This window comes from Anolis carolinensis, chromosome 1, assembly GCF_035594765.1.
Source record: "Anolis carolinensis isolate JA03-04 chromosome 1, rAnoCar3.1.pri, whole genome shotgun sequence".
NCBI lineage: Eukaryota > Metazoa > Chordata > Lepidosauria > Squamata > Dactyloidae > Anolis > Anolis carolinensis.
The window spans coordinates 34,522,131-34,544,080 of NC_085841.1; the positions used below are offsets into that span (position 1 = coordinate 34,522,131).

The 21,950-nt window shown below is 41.0% G+C and overlaps 2 protein-coding genes across 2 annotated transcripts in view; one reads left to right on the top strand and one right to left on the bottom strand.

Annotated features, from left to right (window-relative positions):
- Positions 1–11,834, bottom strand: part of gpatch2 (G-patch domain containing 2) — a 149,547-nt gene extending 137,713 nt beyond the window's left edge. The window contains exons 1-2 of the mRNA XM_008125857.3: positions 11,624–11,834; positions 1,002–1,718 (exon numbers count right to left, since the gene is read on the bottom strand). Of these exons, the coding sequence (XP_008124064.2) occupies positions 1,002–1,718; positions 11,624–11,757 (851 nt within the window). The 5' untranslated portion in view covers positions 11,758–11,834. The remainder of the gene's footprint in view (positions 1–1,001; positions 1,719–11,623) is intronic.
- Positions 11,835–12,059: 225 nt separating this feature from the next.
- The window catches only part of spata17 (spermatogenesis associated 17), a 113,982-nt gene continuing 104,091 nt past the window's right edge, over positions 12,060–21,950 (top strand). Inside the window, exons 1-3 of the mRNA XM_003215984.4 lie at positions 12,060–12,182; positions 16,668–16,757; positions 18,592–18,673. Of these exons, the coding sequence (XP_003216032.3) occupies positions 12,064–12,182; positions 16,668–16,757; positions 18,592–18,673 (291 nt within the window). The 5' untranslated portion in view covers positions 12,060–12,063. The remainder of the gene's footprint in view (positions 12,183–16,667; positions 16,758–18,591; positions 18,674–21,950) is intronic.

Genomic DNA, 21,950 nt, shown 5'->3' on the forward strand with positions numbered 1-21,950 from the left:
CTGTACTTCTGAATCTGACTGCATCCATCGGAATCAGCAATCCAACCCTTTCCTCCTTCTGCCTGCTGTGCACCTTAAAAACTGTTCTACAAGGCTGGGAGAGGCCTGTTCCAGCTTTTATGAGAAGCTGAGAGGTAGAGTACTAATTTTGCTGAAATTAAATACCAATTGCACCATTACATCTTGGTCACTGAAATCAGTATTATCATTTTGCAGTTAGGGCTTGGATTAGGTTAGCAGGCATGGGCAAGCTAAGGCCCGTGGATCAGACATGGCCCTCTGGGCACTTGTGTTCAACTCTCCAAATTTTCCCCATCCTCTGGACATAAAGAAGGTGCTGGTCACCCTGTCCTAATGCCGGGAGGAGGCCCAAGTAAGGTACATGACAGCTGGGAGAACTCCAGAGGGCTCCCAACTGTTGGGTGCCTTCCTCGGGCCCTCCTCCAGGCATCAGAACATGGTGAGTGGCCCCATCCTGATGCTGGGAGAAGCTTGGCCAGGGGAGGAGGAAGCTGGCAGCCAAGGGCTTTGGAGCCCTCACCCTTCTCCTGGCAACAGGACGAGGTGAGACTCTGTCCTGATGCCAAGCACGGCCCGGGAGAGGAGACAGGAAGCAGCCAAGGGGGTTCCAAAGCCACACCCTCCTCCCAGCATAAAGATGGAGTGAGCAGCCCCATCCTTATGCTAGGAGGACAGCCTGAGAATGACCTTCCCCTGTCCCCTGCCTCCACCCCACCCCCCTGGGCCTGCCTGGCCTTCGGCCTAGCTCCCCCTCCCGGCCAGGCCCACGATGCGGCCCCAGAGCAAAAATGCCTATGCAATAGTATAACACAAAACACGGCTAGAAAGTCCCCATACAGTTTTTAAGAAGACATACTTTTGTTGTCCTCTATCGGACAGTATTACTATACTTTTATCTTTACTTACAGAAGCCCAGAAGAACACATTAGCTCAAATATTTAATAAATGCAAAGTGAGAGAATTAAAAGAATAAAAGTGACCTGTCACTCATGTTTTCATCTGAGCCCTTTTGCTCTTCATACTCCATTTTATCCTTGCTTGCCTGGTTACTTTCATCATTCTCTATGACCACTCCTTCATCCAAAATTTCTGGTGCCTGTCGACTTGTGGCTAGTTTCCTTTTTTTAACTTTGCTCTTTGCTAGTTCTTGGTGTTGGGAAGATCTGCTGTCATTGTCCATTTCTTGATCCTTAATGTTATCCTGCTGTTGAGGTAACGTCAGTGTGTTTGCAATATCTGAAGGTAGATCAATTGCCATTCGTTTCACTTTTCGTCGTCTACGCAGAGTCCTATTTCCCAAATTGTCGACGGCTAGGTCAGGCTCATGCCATAGAAGCCTTTTGCCTCTGAGATTATTTAAATTCAAAGTAGGTCTGCGTTTTGCAAGCAACAACTGGTCATCCGAGTCACTGTGGTCTTTTTTATTATTAGCATGGTTCTCTCTATAATCCTTGTTTGATTCCTCAAGACTGGAATCAGAACCTTCACTTAAGCAATGGCCAGTCTCCCAGGGGTGATGGGTGTTAAATGAACGTCGTTTCCTTCCCCTTCTCTTTCGGGCTTGGCGTTTTAGAAGGCAAGAGACACTACGAGAATGGTCTCCAGTATCTGCAAATCCTCCTCTTGCTTGTTCTGAACTTTCTTCTAATGCTGAGACCAGATCATGAACTAGTTCCTCCATAGTCTTACTGAAATGCCTGCAATTATCAAAGACAGAAGTTTAATTAGACATAATCTTAATGAAATTAAATTGAAAACTAATAATTACTGTTCTCATTAGGCATCCTAATGTTTCAGGATTTTTGATTTTTCTTATTCTAAAACTCTTTCAGCAAAGAAACAAATGCCTTAAGCCTTTCCTCCCCCTATCATTTTCATCATTAAATTAAATAACTATATGCATCATTTATCACTAGATGTAATGGGGGTTCATGTAAAGAACCAAAGTCTGACTGTCATAGAAAGATGCTAATAGATTATTTAATTAAAAACAACCAGATTAAGCTTCTACAAACATATTTTCACAACATTACTTCAATTTCTTTAACAACTTGTTTTAAAACAAACTAACAAATGACATGTTTGAAAACTGAATAATCGCTCTCAAGTAATGAGAATGAGTTAAATAATACTATGTATAAAAGCACCGTGACTCAGAAATATTTTAGTTTTCAGGCTCACTGACAAAAACGTTGACTTGAATTCAAAATCAAGGTGGCAAATGTTTGACTTCATACATTCATTGCTGATACATATTCCTACATACAGTAGAGTCTCACTTATCCAACACTCGCTTATCCAACATTCTGGATTATCCAACACATTTTTGTAGTCAATGTTTTCAATACATCGTGATATTTTGGTGCTAAATTTGTAAATACAGTAATTACTACGTAGCATTACTGAGTATTGAACTACTTTTTCTGTCAAATTTGTTGTATAACATGATATTTTGGTGCTTAATTTGTAAAATCATAACCTAATTTAATGTTTAATAGGCTTTTCCTTAATCTCTCCTTATTATCCAACATATTCGCTTATCCAACGTTCTGCCGGCCCGTTTACATTGGATAAGTGAGACTCTACTGTATTTAGTAATGTGGGAAATAGGTAGAAATCAGAAAAAGTCCCCTAATCCTGTCTTTCCAGTCATCAGCCTCTGTAAGAGACAGGTGCCTGTTTCCCTGTCAAAGAGAATGCTGCACACTGATGTTTTCACGCCTCTCCTGCAAGTGGTTTGATAGTTGGACTGTGATTCTGGAGACCAGGGTTTAAAACTCCACTTGACCATGGAAACCCACTGAGTGATGGCAAGGGAGTGGAAGCCAGGAGGGAAAAGCCTTGTGTGGCAGGAGCATGAGTTAGCAGGTCTCCGTGGCTCATGGCACACAGGGTTTCTCTCTCCCCCCCCCCCCCCGCCACCATCCCCTTTCCCCTTGGCCCTGCCATCTCCATTCCTGATGGAGGGACTGGACTCTCTCTGCTGTTTGGTGCAATTGACAATGGAGGTGGCTGCAGAGATACAGAGACAAGTCCAAGTCGCTCCATCTGGAGTGGAAACAATAGCAAGAGGACAGGAAGAAGAGCAATGGAGACCCACAGCCTCACACTTCCATCATACAGAGCTTCTTCCTCCTGTTTCCTGCCTCCTTGCCTCTGCCACCACCAGAGAAAGGGACGTTCCCACTCTCTCAGCTGACTGCCACCCCTGATGCTTTCCCTTCAAAGCTAACCCAGCAACATTGAGACTACGGCAGCAACCAAGGGCAGCAGCAGCCTGGAGTGCAGAAGCATGTGTGAGCATCAGCTGTGCTGAGCCAGCAGCAGCACAAAGTGAAGGTTGGCGAGGTAGTGGCAACATTGGGTATGGGGTCAAGGAGGCTTTCCAGGGGTTGGCCAGGAAGGCTAGCTTCCCTCCTGCTTTCTCTGCTGCGACTCCTGAATTTTAAAAAACATAATTCTAAAATGCCATCAATTCTAATGTGCACCCCATTTTTTGAACCTAATTTTTTTTTTTTGGGGGGGGGGGGGGGAGTGCATCTTAGAATCCATGAAATACGATAGTAGTCTCTCATTCAAACCACTAGTGCAGCATATAGGACAGGTCTGTATTCAATGACAGACCAAAGGCAAGTTTTGGGCCTTGACCTGAGTGCCAATTACCCTTCCCTTTTGCAGCCTTCAAATGCACTGCTAGCTGCACAGCAGAACCCGTGACAATGCTATCATTTTTCTACTTTACAAAACTTGTAGGTCTGGAAACTATAATTAGAGCAGCTACTGCGGTTTATTTTACAACATCTTTCTTATACTGTGTACATTTTTGCCTCTGTAATTCTAGGCCATAGCCAGCATTCATTGATTTCTATTTTCATAACTGACATGAAAGTAAACTTTTATCCATTAATAGCTGAAAAGATACCATCTGTTTACAAATACTTGTAACTATTCACTGTAGTTATTGCATTATTTCATAATATTCAATATTTTACCTGTTTATTTTTGTATAAGTATTTATATAATATTAATGCAAATTATTTCCAACTCAACTTTAGTTAATTATGCAAATAAATCTCATATCTATTGCTAGATCTGCAGTACTTCTTCTTGTATTCCCATAGTCAGTTTACAATCACCTCCTATAATTTTTGAAATCTTAGCTAATTTAGTTTCTCTGCCACTCCTTTCATACAAAATACAGTAGAGTCTCGCTTATCCAACATAAATGGGCCGGCAGAACATTGGATAAGCAAAAATGTTGGATAATAATGAGGGATTAAGGAAAAGCCTATTAAACATCAAATTACATTATGCTTTTACAAATTAAGCACCAAAACATCATGTTTTTTAACAAATCGACAGTAAAGGCAGTTCAATACATGGTAACATTATGTAATAATTACTATATTTACGAATTTAGCACCAAAACATCACAATGTATTGAAAACATTTGACTACAAAAACATTGGCTACTAAAAGGCAAACTGCGTTGGATAATACAGAATGTTGGATAAGTGAAGGTTGGATAATCGAGACTCTACTGTAACTCCTACTTTTGTTTTCTATATATTTAAGATAAGACAGCCATAAACTGAGGAAAAGATAGAGGCACATAGCTTCATTATGTATTGAATGTGCCCCTTCTACACTGTAGAAGGTGTAGAGGCCCCTTCTACACTGCCATATAAAATCCAGATTATCTGCTTTGAACTGGGTAATATTGCAGTGTATAAAATCTAGTTCAAAGCCAATAATGTGGATTATCAGATTTGATCATCTGGATTATATGGCAGGTTAGGTTATGATTTTACAAATTAAGCACCAAAACATCATGTTATACAACAAATTTGACAGAAAAAAAGTAGTTCAATACGCAGTAATGCTGTGTAGTAATTACTGTATTTACTAATTTAGCACCAAAATATCACAATGTATTGAAAACATTGACTACAAAAATGCGTTGGATAATCCAGAATGTTGGATAAGTGAGCGTTAGATAAGTGAGACTCTACTGTATGCTCATTCTGAGATGTTCCCAGGACCAATGTTTTGAACTAACTGGAATTTCCAAACTTGGTACAGTGGGAGCCCAATGTAATGCACATTGCAGAAATCCAACCTTGAGGTTATCAGCACATGCACTACCCCTTTTAGATCTTCTGATTCCAGGAAGGGGTGCAGCTGGAATATCAACCAGAGCTAGTAAAAATTACTCCTGACTGTCACATCTATCTGGGCTGACATTTGGAGAGACAGATCAAAGCACTCTCGCTGTGAACACAGTACAGTCTTTCAGAGAGGGAGTTTAACCACACCCAGAACAGGATACACCTCCACCCCAAGGTTAGGACCCTTAATGGCAAGCACCTCTGTCTTGTCTGAATTCAATGTCAAGGTTTTTTTTTTATCCAGCCCATTTCCTCCTCCAACCATTCATTCAGAGGAGACATTATCCTTAGCTAAAGTTGATTTCTGTGGAAACTTTGCTGTGTTGCAACAGTAGAATCATAGAGTTGGAAGAGACCCCATAGGCCATCCAGTCCAATCCTCTACTATGCAGGAAATAATCAAAGCAGTAGTACTCCCAGTTTCCAACAAACATCTGATTCATAACTACAATCTGAAAATAATGATACCAAATGTGGACACCCATCTAGATAGGCTCAAGGTCACCCATAATCCAATAAATTTCTTCCTGTTTGGACAGTCAAATGCAAGGACAGCAAGGCTCCCATGGCTTTACACAAGAGTCAGCAAATTGCCCTGGGACCACACACAGGGAATACAGTTTTTGCCCAAACCTTAGCTTGACCAGACTATCTTTTTCCTGGATCTAAAATAGGAAGAGGAAGAAACTGCCTATCGTGTAAGTACCCCGGGGCAGCAATTTACCTTCAAAATAGGTTACAAGTCACACCTACAATGTTTAATGTGACAAAAGTAAACATTTCTCAAAGCCAGAAGTTGGCTTCTAGCTCCTTCTACGTGTGTTTTGTTTGGTTCTTCCTCCTTCTTCCCCCCCCTTTTTTTTGGGGGGGGGGGGCATTTTGAGCATTTTATACATTTTATTCTGGAGGCAGAAATTTTACCCTGTGATGAATAAAAGGAGTACAAAGATCACTCCATTCCACTCTATTCTTAGAGAGCTTCCTTTTGCTGTATCCCACCTCTAGGAAACCATGTGGCTTTCCTTCTAAGTGCTTTGAATTTTTTTAAATACCATCATTATTATTGTTGTTTATTTTTATACCACCATCAAATTACATTGCACATTACAGTAAAACAACCAAAACCAATGGGTCCTTCCAAAGGTCTACAATCTAAAATATGTGTATATGCACATACACAAAAATAAATCACAAAAATATACAAAACAACTGCAATTCAGTGTTTTTTAATATCCAAAGTTATGTCTACATTGCAGAATTAATGTAGTCTGATATCCCTTTAACTTCTATAGCAAATGCTATGGAATCCTGGGAATTGTTGTTTTTACAAAATACTTCAACTATTCTGCCAAAGACTGCTAGTACCTCATAAACAACAACTTCTAAGATTCCATAGCACTGAGCCACGGCAGTTAAAGTAGGGTCAAAAGATACGGACTGGCAGATAAGGCTGGCAACTTTTCAACAGACCTGCCTGGGCCAACAGTGCTCTGGTATAGAATTATAGTAGATCTCACTTACCCAAGCCTCGCTTATCCAAGCCTCTGGATTATCCAAGCCATTTTTGTAGTCAATGTTTTCAATATATCGTGATATTTTGGTGCTAAATTTGTAAATACAGTAATTACAACATAATATTACTGTGCATTGAACTACTTTTTCTGTCAAATTTGTTGTATAACGTGATGTTTTAGTGCTTAATTTGTAATAATAGGCTTTTCCTTAATCCCTCCTTATTATCCAAGATATTCGCTTATCCAAGCTTCTCCTAGCCCATTTAGCTTGGGTAAGTGAGACTCTACTGTATTAATAATAAATCAGAAAGCCATAAAAAGCGGGTTTGTAATCTGCTCTGAATCTTGAGATAGTAAAGTGGGATATGAATCATCATCATTTTAAAGTGCATCTATACTATAGAATTAATACTGTAACTGATATGGCATAATACTATGGAATTATGAGTTGCAGTTTCACAAGGTATTTCTCCTTCTCTGTCTAAAAGAGCTGCTGCCTCAACAAAACTACACATCCCAGAATTACACATCATTGAGCCATGGCAGTTACAGTGGTGTCAAACTGCATTGATTGTACTGTGTATAGGCACTGCAATATACTGATTTACAAATAAAGGCTTGCAACCTTTCAACAAACAAATATGACTAGGTCAGCAGCAATCTAGTATGCAAATACTATAATAATAACAACAACTAATAAATATGCCATAAACGTGAGTCTGTAAGGCGCCTTGAGTCTCATTTAAGAGAGGAAAGCAGAATATAAATAAATACCATATAATCATTATCATCCTAGGGTTTATTTACACTCTAGAATTAGTGCAGTTTGACAGTTGCTGTGGAATGATTGGAGTTGTAGTTTGACAAAGTATTTAGCCCTCTCTGCCAGAATCTTGGTGCCACATCAAACTACCGTTTTCATGATTCCATAGCAATGAGTCATGGCAGCTAAAGTGGTGTCAAACTGCATTGAATCTACAGTGTGCCCTCATCCTTTTCCTCAGACAGAGAACTTGATGGAGGACACATTTTACCAAAGATGGGAAGTCCATCTTCATTTCTTGCTGGGAGCCATCGATCTAGAACAGTGGTTTTCAACCTGTGGGTCCCCAGATGTTTGGGCCTTCAACTCCCAGAAATCCTAACAGATGGTAAATTGGCTGGGATTTCTGAGAGTTGTAGGCCAAAACTCCTGGGGACCCACAGGTTGAGAACCACTGATCTAGGAGCATTACAAGAGAAGTCTTTATCTAATGCCTGACTGAAAAAGCAATCTTCCATTCAAGGAATATCAAACTGCATTAATGTTACAGTATAGATTCATCCCTAGCTGTGGCTGAAACTGCAGAAGCAGGCCAGGCTCAGTTTTTTAAAATGTAACTCAATGATCAATTAGCAACCAAACCTAGAAGGCCACCTGTCTTTTTCGCTTCACAATAATAATAATAATAATAATAATAATAATAATAATAATAATAAAATCAGTATATCATTAAACGTGCCTCTTAACTGTGATTTCAAAGAGCACAGAAGTAGGCCAAAGCAGTCTTTATTTCCTGATGTAACTAAATGGTCAGCTGGCAACCTGGTCCAGAAGGCCACCTGCCCTTTTGGCTTCACAACAACAACAATAGTAAGAATAGTAATAATAACAATAAATCAGCATGCCATAGAACGTGTCTTCTAGCTGTGATTTCTGAGGTGCTACTGAGGCCCTTCTACACTGCCATATAAAATCCAGATTATCTGCTTTGAACTGGATTATATGGCAGTGTAGACTGAGGCCCCTTCTACACAGCCATATAACCAAATTATCAAAGCAAATAATCAACATTATCTGCTTTGAACTGGATTATATGTGTACACTGCCATATAATCCAGTTCAAAACAAATATGGCAGTGTAATAACGCAGGCCCCTACAACACAGACGTATAACCCAGAATATCAAAGCAGAAAATCACAAAATATCTGCTTTGAACTGGGTTATCTGAGTCCACACTGCCAGATTTCCAGTTAACAGCAGATAATGTGGGCTTTTATTGATCTATGTGGAATGGGGTCCAGTTCAAAGCAGATACTGTGGGATTTTCTGTCTTGATATTCTGGGCTATATGGCTGTGTGGAAGGGCCCCTGGAAGGGTCTCATATAATCCAATTCAAAGCAGACAATGTGGATGATCTGAGTTGATGATCTGGATTATACAGCAGTGTAGAAGAGGCCTGACAGCATAAAAACTGGCAAAAGCAGCCTTTATTTTCTGATGTAACTGAATGGCCACCAGTTGGCAATTTGGCCTAGAAGGCTGCCTGCCTCTTTTATTTCACAATAATAATAATAATAATAACAACAATAATAAATCAGCATTTCTGAAGTGCGGTCGAAGACACTGCAGGTCAGATCAGGATGTATTTTTGTTATGACACAACTGATGATAATAGCAAATCATATTACTAATGGGTTGCTGTGAGTTTTCTGGGCTGTATGGCCACGTTCCAGAAGCATTCTCTCATGATGTTTCACCTACATCTATGGCAAGCATCCTCAGAGGTTGTGAGGTCTGTTGGAAAATAGGCAAATTGGGGTTTATTTTAGGGGAAAACTAAAATATAGCACAGCATCCAAAAACCATCAGGTACTAAAAGTTGAACATTCAGCTCATTAGCAAGCAGAGCATGAGGTGCCGTGTGATGTGGCTGCAAAGAATTTAGAGCTTAGGCAGGCAAAAATGCAGAGTCCAATCTTTAAAAAATTCACAATTTTTTATTTATAATAATAAAAAGAACTGCATTTCTTTTAAGAAAAGAACTGGGTCTGTGCTACTCTAACAGTCATCTCTTCTAAGGTTTCAAGAAAGGAAAAAATAATCCAAGCATTACATCTATCTGTCACACATCCGGAGAGATCTCAAAGCACATTCTCTCCATACTAAGATGTAAGAAACAGAATTCAAAGTAAAAGCTTGCAGTAGAAACTATCCATTCTACACAGCCAACCAGAATGAGAGCAGAAACAGAGAGGAGAGAAGAAATACTGTATATACTCGAGTATAAGCCTAGTTTTTTAGCCCTTTTTTAGGGCTGAAAAAGCTCCCCTCGGCTTATACTCGAGTGAGGGTCCTGGCCAGCTTCTATTCAGGTCGGCTTATACTTGAGTACATAGGCATTCAGAGTTTGACAGTCTTATCTTATTAAAGTCTTATTATTATCTTAAATTATAGTTTTATATAAATATTCAAAAACATTTAACCTACTGATGCCTCAAATAATGCAATTTTATTAATATCTATTTTTATTTTTGAAATTGACCCGTAGCTGCTGCATTTCCCACCCTCATCTTATACTTAAGTCAATAAGTTTTCCCAGTTTTTGTGGTAAAATTAGGTGCCTCGGCTTATATTCGGGTTGGCTTATACTCGAGTATATACGGTAGATACATTCCCAACTGTCATACATGAGACATGGGGGAAGGGAAATCCTTAGTCTATACTAAACTAACTAAACTTCTTCATTGAGGACTTGAGATTTAGGCAGTGTGGGGTTGAATTCCAACAGAAAACCAAGATTATGGCAAACAGACTGATTGATAAATGGCAAATAACGGAAGAAAATGTGGAGGTAGTGGCAGACTTTGTATTTCTAGGCGTCAAGATTACTGCAGATGAAGATGGCAGCCAGTAAATTAAAATACATTTACTTTTTGGGAGGAGAGCAATGACCAACCTCGATAAAATAGTGAAGAGTAGAGACATCACACTGGTGCAAAAGTCCGCATGGTTAAAGCAATGGTATTCCCCATAGTAACCTATGGATGTGAAAGCTGGACCATAAGAAGGGCAGAGCTAAGGAAGATAGACACTTTTGAACTGGAGGGTTGGAGAAAAACGCTGACAGTGCCTTGGAATTAAATTCTTAACTGCTCACTGGAGGGAAGGATATTAGAGGCAAAGATGAAATACTTTGGCCACATAAGAAGACAGGAAAGTTTAGAGAAGAGAATGATGCTGAGGGAAATGGAAGGAAAAAGGAAAAGTGGCCAACCAAGGACAAGATGGATCGATGGTATCCTTGAAGTGACTGGCATGACCCTGAAGGAGCTGGGGGTGGCCAGGGAGCTCTGGCGTGGGCTGGCCCACGAGGTCATGAAGAGTCGGAAGCAACTGGACGAATAAACAACAACAAATCTGTGGAATGTCCAGGGTGGGTCTGTTTGAGGCAAGTGTAAATGATGCAACTGGCCACCTTGATTATTTATTTATTTATATTTAAACATTTATATTCTGCCTTTCTCACCTCGATAGGGACTCAGGGCAGAGCACAACATATATACGGCAAGCATTCCATCCTGGGACATAAAATAATTATAAATATACACAAACATTAAAACATTCAACATTAAAATCAGTTATATCTACTCTAAAATGAGCTGTTTAAACCAACTCAGGCTTAGCAATGATTGGCCTTGCAGCCTCTCCCACCCTGGATATTCCACTTGCCTAGTATCCAGCAGACCTCACAACCTCTGAGGATGCTTGCCATAGATGTGGGCGAAACGTCCTCATGTAAGCCACTCCGAGTCCCTTCGGGGAGATGGTGGCGGCATACAAAAATGAAGTTATTAATATAATTATCATTATTATGGAACATGGCCAAACAGCCCGGAAAACTCAGAGAAACCCTGTGATTCCTGCCATGAAAGCCTTCGACAACACACAATACTAATACTAGTAATGATCATGGTAAATCAGAGTTCCTTACAACGACCCAGCAGATCAGGGCAGCCTTTATTTCCTGGTGCAACCCAATGGCAACTTGGCCCGTATGGCGGGGCCTGACCCTTTCCCTGCCCAGGATATGGGCCCCTTTCCTGAAGCCCCAGAGGCCTTCTCTCCCTACCCGCCCTGCCTCTTCCTGCCCCTCACCAGCTCTTCCTGGCGGCCGGAGGTCTGCTCGGGGTGGCCTCGGCGCCCCGGGACATGTACCCGGCGCCCGTCGCAGGCCGCTCCCTGAGGAGACGGGAGCCGCTTCGTAGACACTCGAAGGAAACAGCCACCATCCACCTCCGAGGCTCCGCGAGAAGCCTCCTCTCTCCCTCAGGATGCTACCCCGGAAGTCGCGCGGCGCTAGGAGGAAGCTGGGCGCGACCATTCGCTCCTTCGGATCGCAGGGAGGGAGGAGAAAAACGAAACAGCACCGCCTTTTCTTCCCTCGCCGCTTCACTCCCTTCGTCCGTCCGTCTGGTTTATATTTCCTTTCTTCACCGTCCGCTTTCACCCAGTTTGAGACAACCCTCTCGCACATATTCCACACGCACACAAACACCCCCCCCCGCGCGCGCGTCGTGTGGTACAGCCCTGTTGCCATGGCGACGGCGTGTACACCATCCAGGGAAGCAGGATGGGAGGGGGCGAGGATGGTCACTCTGGCCAGGCTGCAAGAGCGGCTCCCAGGGCTGAAGGAGGACTATTTCCATAGGAACAGGTAATGCAAAGCACAATGCCTCTTCTTTGTCAGGGGCCTGAGCCTGGAAGTACACGGCCAGATAATGCAGTTTAAATCTGCATTATATGGTGAGTGTAGACAAGACGTGGGCAAACTTGGGCTCTCCAGGTGCTTTGGATTTCAGCTCCCACAAGGCTGTTAGGAATTCTGGGAGTCAAAGTCCAAAACACCTGAAGGACCGAAGTTTGCCCGTGCCTGGCGTAAAACTCATTTAATGCAGTTCAAACTGCTTTATTTATTTATTTATTTACTACATGTATATCCCGCCCTTCTCACCCCGAAGGGGACTCAGAACGGTTTACAAGTAATATCTATATATATTAAAGGGTAATGAAATTTCCGCCTAGGACCAAACAACAAAACTACACATCCCAGAAACACTAAACTTGCCAGCGCAACCCCCCATCCATGCCTCTACGTTCATACAACAAAAAGAAAAGAAAAATAAAGTCCTAATTAGAGGGAGAGGAATAATTGTTTTTATCCAATTGCTGCCAGTTAGAAGGCTAAGCTCCGTCAGGGGAAAACCTTTACCTTAACTACCACCAATACCTCAATACTTTATTTCCCATACCACCATACTTCGCCACAGCAACGCGTGGCTGGGCACAGCTAGTGTACATACAATATATTATATTATTAGCATAGCACAATATTAGCATTATATTTTACTATATTGTACTATACCACAATGCTGTAATATTATTAGTAATATTACATGTAATGTATAATATATAATTAATATGATTATATTGTATGTAGTATTATATTGTATTACATTACAATATTATTATCAATATTATGTGTATATACAGTCTATTTATTATTATATATTAATGTATATTATATGGTATATGATGTACAATACTATATATATATGTATACATACACACACACATAATACTATATTATTAGCATAGCATGTTATTGGGAGGAGGGGGCCCCAAATGATGGCACAGGAGACAAGATAGAACTGTCTTCCTGGCTTCCCCTCTTCGCTCTGGCCCCAGAGCATCAGTTGGTGATTTGGGGGGGGGGGGGGAGTTGATGGCACAGGAAATAAGATGAAACTATCTTCCTGGCTTCCCCTTTTCAAATTATATATGTCTACATTGACCAAATAATGCAGTCCAGGCTACATTAAATGGCAGTGTAGATCCAGTCTATGTGCTTTCTTAGGGCTTGCCCTATCAGACGAGAGCTGACTTCCAAAAAATGAAGGAAATACTGAGCGGCATTCCATGGACGCCAATATTAAAAGACAAGGGAGTTAAAGATGGATGGGAGGTTTTTAAAAGTGAAATACTCAAGGTGCAAATGCAAACAGTGCCAGCCAAGAAAAAAAATATGACAAGTGCAAAGAAGCCAGAATAGATGTCCAAAGAACTTCTAACCAGGCTAAGACTCAAAAGAGACATGCACAAGAAGTGGAAAAGAGGAGAAATCACCAAAGAAGAATTCAAACGTATAGCCAACTCCTATAAGGAAAATATTCGCAAGGCTAAAGCGCAAAATGAGGTCAGGCTTGCCAGGGACATTAAAAACAACAAAAAAGGACTTCTTTGCTAGAAAAAGGAAGAACAAGGAGGCAATATGGCCTCTGCGAGGAGAAGATGGGGTGATGGTGATAAGGGACAGGGAAAAGGCAGAACTACTTAATGCCTTCTTTGCCTCGGTCTTCTCACAAAAAGAAAGCCATTTCAATCCCAGCAACATGGAATGGACGAAGAATTAGGGGAAATCAACCCCAAATAGGAAAACAAGTCATCCAGGAACACCTGGCCTCTCTAAACGAATTCAAATCCCCAGGGCCAGATCAGCTACATCCAAGAGTATTGAAGGAACTAGCTGAGGTTATTTCAGAACCACTAGCAATTATCTTCGAGAGTTCTTGGAGAACAGGAGAAGTCCCAGAAGATTGGAGGAGGGCAAATGTGGTCCCTATCTTCAAGAAGGGAAAAAAGAACGACCCAAATAATTACCGTCCGGTCAGCCTCATGTTGATACCAGGTAAGATTCTGGAAAAGATCATTAAGGAAGTGGTCTGCAAACATTTAGAAACAAATGTGGTCATTGCTAATAGCCAACACGGATTTACCAAAAACAAGTTATGTCAGACTAATCTGATCTCTTTTTTTGATAGAATTACGAGTTGGGTCGATACCGGGAACGCCGTGGATGTAGCATATCTGGATTTCAGTAAGGCCTTCGACAAAGTCCCCCATGACCTTCTGGCAAACAGAGTAGTAAAATGTGGGCTAGACAAAACTACGGTTAGGTGGATCTGTAATTGGCTAAGCAAAAGAACCCAAAGGGTGCTCACCAATGTGTCGTCTTCATCTTGGAAAGAAGTCACGAGTGGAGTACTGCAGGGTTCCGTCCTGGGCCCAGTTCTGTTCAACATTATTAACGACTTAGACAAAGGGTTAGAAGGCACGATCATCAAGATGACACGAAACTGGGAGGGATAGCTAACACTCCAGAAGACAGGAGCAGAATTCAAAACGATCTGAACATACTAGAGAGATGGGCCAAAACTAACAAAATGAAGTTCAACAGGGACAAATGCAAGATACTTCACTTCGGCAGAAAAAATGGAATGCAAAGATACAGAATGGTGGATGCCTGGCTCGACAGCAGTACGTGTGAAAAAGATCTTGGAGTCCTTGTGGACAACAAGTTAAACATGAGCCAACAATGTGATGCGGCTGCTAAAAAAGCCAACAGGATTCTGGCCTGTATAAATAGGGGTATTGCATCTAGATCCAGGGAAGTCAAGCTACCCCTCTATTCTGCCTTGGTCAGACCACACCTGGAATACTGTGTCCAATTCTGGGCACCGCAGTTGAAGGGAGATGTTGACAAGCTGGAATGTGTCCAGAGGAGGGCAACTAAAATGATCAAGGGTCTGGAGAACAAGCCCTATGAGGAGCGGCTTAAAGAACTGGGCATGTTTAGCCTGCAGAAGAGAAGGCTGAGAGAAGACATGATAGCCATGTACAAATATGTGAAGGGAAGTCATAGGGAGGAGGGAGCAAGCTTGTTTTCTGCTGCCCTGCAAACTAGGACGCGGAACAATGGCTTCAAACTACAGGAAAGGAGATTCCACCTGAACATCAGGAAGAACTTCCTCACAGTGAGGGCTGTTCGGCAGTGGAACTCTCTCCCCGGACTGTGGTGGAGGCTTCTTTGGAGGCGTTTAAGTAGAGGCTGGATGGCCATCTGTCGGGGGTGCTTTGAATGCGATTTCCTGCTTCTTGGCAAGGGGTTGGACTGGATGGCCCGTGAGGTCTCTTCCAACACTACTATTCTATGATTCTATGACAAAGAACCTTTCCAGCCCTATATCCCAGGATCTAATCCCAGATTTTCTTTTTATCCCAGATTATCTGACACTGTGGATTCATATAATCCAGTTTAAAGCAGAAAACCTGGGATATATGGCCTGTCTAGAAGGGCCCTAAGAGTGCAGCTACACTAGGCATGGGCAAACTTGGGACTACTGGCCAGGCCTGTAGCGAGGGGGGGGGGGGGTTAGGGGTTCAACCCCCCCCCCCCCCGAAATATTTCAGGTTATAAAAAAAACCTGGTTTACTCATTAATTTTAACTGGTTAACCAAATCCCCATGCTAAGTCTATGAGACACAAAACATTAAGAGTCCCTCCAGGCACTATTTCAAGCAGATATTGACAGGTTTGTAGCGGGGAGGGGTGTGTGCTAGGGGTTAACCCCCCCCCCCCCGAAATTTTCAAAACCCCTCCCGAAAAAATTTTCTGGCTACGGCCCTGCTACTGGCTGTTAGGAATTGTGGGAGTTGATGTCCAAAACATTTGGAGGACCCAAGTTTGCCCGTGTCTTATCTACATGGAAGAATTAGTGCAGCAGTTTGACGCCAATTTTTTTTTCCAGTTTTTATCTTCTCATACAATAGGTATGAATGCCATCTGGTTCTTAGGTCGAGAGATAATATCTCTCTCTTTTTTAAGTAGTATTCAATCTCGTATCCAAATTAATCCTCAAGCTTCATAGTACAATTTTATGTCAGGCATCGCTAATCCTCCTCTTTGCTTTTCATCAATTAAATTTTGGAATTTTATCCTTGGTTTCTTCCCTTGCCATATAAATCTTATTATTTCTTTATTCCAATCTTTAAACAGTTCCATGTTTCTTATAATGGGCAAATTTTGGAATAAGTACAATAGTTTTGATAATACATTCATTTTAATAGTTGATATTCTTCCTAATAGTGAGATTTTTAAATTCTTCCAGTTTTCCAAATCTTTTAAAATTTCCTTCCACTTTACTTCGTAATTATTTTTTAATAGTTGGCAATTTTTAGCCAAAATTGTGATGCCCAGATATTTTATCATTGCTTATTTTTCATTGTTTATTTTATCATTGTTTATTTTTCTTTTCATAAATATAATGACCAAAATATATATATTGATATTTTATGATTTCAGATATGTCGATCAATACAGAAAATCAGAATATAATGCTGCTGTAAAAATTCAGAGTTGGCTTAGAGGATGTAAAGTCCGAGCTTACATAAGGTAACTGAATGTATATCCATCCATTTACTGACATCAAATAGATTTATTTCATAGTAAAACAATTTACTGTCACACAATGTAACCATAATTCAAAGATACATTGACTGTAAGTATTTAGGAATATGCACAAGACAGTCAGCAGAAATCTTCTGGTGCTAGTTGAGCTCAGAAATATGACAAAAGAGTCATCTGCTGGCAAAAATGCTCTGCGACCTAAACTTTAGCAGCAGAGAAGTGAAAGAGACAGTTTAATGGCAGGACAAGACAAAATCTGAGTGAGGCCAAATCCAAACTTCCCCCAGCCAATGGACTCAGCTACAATACCAACAAAGTGAGGCCAAGAAGGCAAGTGTAAAACCAGTTTAAGTTGTTCTAGTGTTAGTTAAGTTGGCCTTTAAGACAAAAACACATGCCCCTGAGCTGGCCATGGTTGGGACCTACAAGTCATCTTTTCCCTGTTTTTGGGAGGCCATTCTACCAGCATATCTTACCCAGCCAGAGTGGTTATGCTGATACTGCTCTGTCAACAAATCTTTGGAATCATTTGTCAGCAATTGATTCTGCCAGGAGAGCTGGTTTAAGCTTAATCAAAATAGGTGGCACAACTCTGAATTGGCATTGCCCATGTGTGATTGACAACATGTAGCACTTCAGATTTTCTTGGAATGCCGTTCATGTCTTCCCTTACCACTAATTGTAAGGGCTAATCGAAGTCATGTTCAATAATGCCAGAATAGCTGCAATTTGCCAACCTTATTTAAAGTACTAGTAGGCTAAATAAATTATGAAAATCATGTTTAGTTATTGCTGTGTTAATGCAATCATTAGATTATGCAAGTCTCTTTAAAATGAATCTGTGTGTAGAGATAGGCTTATGTAATATATTTTTAAAGACTTTGTTTCTCCAAAAAGCTGTAAATGTGCTGTTGAGCAGGCAAGTTTATGATAAACAGTAGGAATGGAGAATTCCCCTTTATTTATTGCTGTCCAGTTAACCTAATTCCTCCATGCTTATTTTGAGACTATACCATTAGCATGATTTTCTTGGCCACTGATGGCATCACAGTAAAACACAGTATCTGTCAAACAACTTCCCCATTGATTCCTTAGCTGCTCAGGAGCTTTTTCTAGTGGTGGAAGTGGCTTTCGTTGTCTCTCCAGCACATAATTCAGTTTAAAAATAAAATGCCTTACACTAGTGCAGCAAATTATTATAGCTGTGTAAGGTATAAGCAGATTTTTCCTGATGGGGCCTTCATAGTGTAGATAGAGCAAAGATGAGACTAGACTACAAGGAATGGGAGAAGCTCCTACTGATCTGCCCCATAGTAGAGATTTAAAGGTAAAAGGGCTTTCCTCTTGCAGTTTGGCAATCTAATAGGTATGGATTAATATGGGGCAAGTAATTAACAATTCTATACAGTACTCTTGTTTAACAAACTTGCACTTGTCTGGAATTGCAGATGTATACAGAGGGACATGCTATTTATTCTCATTCCTGTGGGATTGAAAGATGCTGCTTTGAGCATGAATGCTGATAATATGGGACAGTTAGAGCTTACTGTTACTTATTTAAAAATTATAGTTTATTAATCCAAGTATGATAGTTAGGTCCACATTTTAACTCCTCCTCCCAATTTTAATCAAATCAATGAAAAATCATATTTGCAAAAGTCAAATCCGCAAATGTGGAGGGCTGACTGCAGTAATGTTTGTACCAAATAACTGTACATTTAAATGTGGGAAGATGCCAAATTCAGTAGCTTTCAGTAGTTCATAGTAACATTTGCTCTTTTCAAAAATATTATTTACTTATCAAGATATTCTGTTCTAGGTATCTGAACAAAATGATGGTGTTTATCCAAAAATGGTGGCGGGGTTATCAAGCAAGAAAAATATTCAGAAAAATGGCAGAGGTAAAAATTAAGTTTGCAATTTAAGATTATTCTTAACTAAGATTCTAATCTAGGTTTTCCAAAATATGATACATCAGCATGAAGTTTATGTGAGTTCTCTTTTATCAGGCCAATCCTTCAAACCTGCATGTTTTCTGTCAGGCATAAGTAATCAGAATTAAAGGGAAATAAAATAGGTCTCACTAAGTTGTCTAAACTGATGGCAGCCTTGCTGGATCAATTGTTCTGAGGAAATAAGATAAAAGAACTTCAGTCAAGGGAAACATGACGGGGAAGACCTTGGCTTCATTTGAACTTTTGTTTATGTTTTCCAAAGAGGGACACCCTGCAGTGAATCACAACCTGCTGTTTAATTTCCCTATTGCATTGTATAGCTGTTTCTTGGCTAAAATCAAAAGAGCTTCTGATATTGTTTCACCTGAATATTTCCTGACATTTTGATCCCACAAAAGCTTTTGTGTGCTTTATGGTTTGGGAAAGTATGAGACACAAATATTTGTTCATCTCACAGCTGTTGTACTGTGAGTTATTGTTCTTGGGTATTTGGAATTGACTGTGTGGCAAAAGAGTAAAAGTATGATTTTGTTTCCTGCTCTACTAATCTATGAACTGGCACTGTTGAAAAGTTAACCACCTTTCAGGCCTAATGAATAAAATCATGGAGATCCATCTGTTTATTTCCTTTCCTGAAACAGGAAAAATGAGTGTTGTCTGAAGCAAAAGGGACACTGCTGTCCTTGCCTTTTTACTCCATTAACAGCCCAAAGAAACCCAAGAGGCTATGACAAGGGTGAACTAGCATGGGTAGGATCAAACACCTGTTCTCTATTGCATTACTACTAGTTATTAACTAACTAGCACATTAGAAAATGAAACATATATAGTGTGACCCTTGTACACATGTGACCAGTCCCTGTGGTTTCATCTGCCTGCATCCAACAAAATATGTCCTTTTTAGAATTTTCTATGTTCTCCAGGTGATTCCATACTATGATTCTTTCAGGAGGACTATACTGTACATGTGCCGTCCGCCGGACAATAAAAAGCTATAAAACTGAAACGTGCTGTCCTTTATCCGGGCGAACTGCAAATCCCTATAAGCTGTCCTATAGATATTGAACGACTGAGTCTGGATAACTTCAAAAAAGGATGTTTATTCATACAAGGTTGTAAACCTGGCACAGATCTTAAAGTTGCAGAAAATGAAACAAATTTCTATAGGTTTTAGTCACAGAATTATCCCTGGTTCCAGAAGGCAAAAGTGATTATAAAACCACTATACCCTAATCACGCTGCCTATATTAGAAGGAGAAACTCTTTCCTTCCCTATCTTTACAGCAAAGATTAGTTCTAGAAGCGATGGAATAACTTTGCTCCTCTAACTAGATTTCCTATTCCAGATCAATATAATTCAATACTTATCTAATTTGGATAGGCTTAGATTGGCCTGGTTTTGAGGATGATTTGTCCCAGTTAGCCTTGCACAGCTCCAGCACGTTGGAAGACAATAGCCAGAATGAAGCTCCAAAATGGAGACTAGACCCTGGTAAAAAGGGCGGTCCTAAGATGTTGCACTCTTTGACCAATCACTGCAAAGAAAACTGCAGCCAGCTATTGCAGATTCCAAGCCACTTTTCCTAGGCTTTTGCAGCCAGAGGCTCAAACAAAATGCAAAGGAGGGAAAACAAACAAACGACCAATAGGTAAGGCAAACCATCGTCCTGGGGGACGGAACACTCCCCGCTAAATTCCCAGGATGTGGGAATTTACCAATCAAAAACATACAAACACCTTTGTATACACAACAATACAACAGTATAAAACTTTAAACATCTCCAATAAGCAACACGAGGTCACTAATTGGTCTGTCCAGGACAGACATTTTGTCCTTACTATGAGTCTTTACTTGAACTTTTCTAACCTTACCGTCAGGGCAAGGAAAGGTCTTTAGTATAATGCCCATAGGCCAGGCATAGCGGGGCAAGTCTTTGTCCTTTGGCAACACAAGGTTTCCCACCTTGGCATTGTCCTTTGGGGTTTGCCAGAGTCTTCTGGTTGGAAGCTGGCTTAAGTATTCGGCCTTCCACCTCTTCCAGAAGTGGTTGGCTAAGGTCTGCACATGCAAAATTGGTGCCACAGTCCGACCAAATTGACTTAATTGGCCCTCTGAGGGCTATGAACCTTTTCAATGCGTTTATGAATGATGAAGTGTCCATTCCCTCTGCAACCTCTATATAGACAGTTCGTTTTGACAAACAAGTAAACAAACCCGCCCATCTTTTGTTATTTACAACACCACCCCTGGTTTTCCTAGTGACAACCTCCCAAGGACCAAACACATCGATTCCCACATGGGAAAAGGGTGGGTCTGTCAAAGTCCTATCCTGAGGTAGTTCTGCCATCAACTGACTTTGACAGTTTCGTCTGAGTCGCCGACATTTGACACATTTGAAAATACAACTGTTGACCAACCTTTTGGCATTAACTACCCACAGACCTTCATTTCTAAGGGCTGCCTCAGTTAGAGTTCTACCCTGATGATGGATCTTCTCATGGTAGTGACGAACCAACAACAAAGCAATATGGCTATTGGGGGGTACAATGATGGGGTTCTTTATACACACTTTGAGTTTAGCCTTAGCTAACCTCCCTCCCACTCTTAAAATGCCCTCCTTGTCTAGAAATGGGTTTAACTCACGCAAGAAACTCCGGCTGGGGGTGTCAAGCCCTTGTTCTAACCTGGCTATTTCTAGACTAAACTCATGCCTCTGAACTGACCTGAATATTACTCCCTTAGCCTTCAACATGTCCTGAACTTGCAAAGGCTGACTATCTTTGCAGACTAAGCGATGTATAAGCCTAGCTACTGCTCTAAGAAGACTGTGCCACTCCGAAAAACATTCAAAACGGTGTGGTTCCAGGCAAGATCTTTGGCCCATCTTGATTTCTGTGGTTGATTTGCAGGCTTTCACCTCTGCACTTCGTGAGACTTGAGCATTCATAATGTCCGAAAACCTTTGCTCATCTTTCGAGAGCGCTGTGGCTTCGTCTCTCTCAGAGACTTTGAAGATGGAGGAATACTCTGGAGTTATTGCTTGGCAGTAGACTGAGATGTGACTTAGGCAACTGCGCACAAGTGTAGGACGTCCACCTTTAAGCACCTGTGCTTGATTGGAGTCCAACGACGATGGTGGGTGCATCTTGTTTATGCACACTGGGCCTGTAACTGTCCAGCCTAGTGGTAGCAGCTGAGCAATGGGCGCCCCTGGAGGTCCCT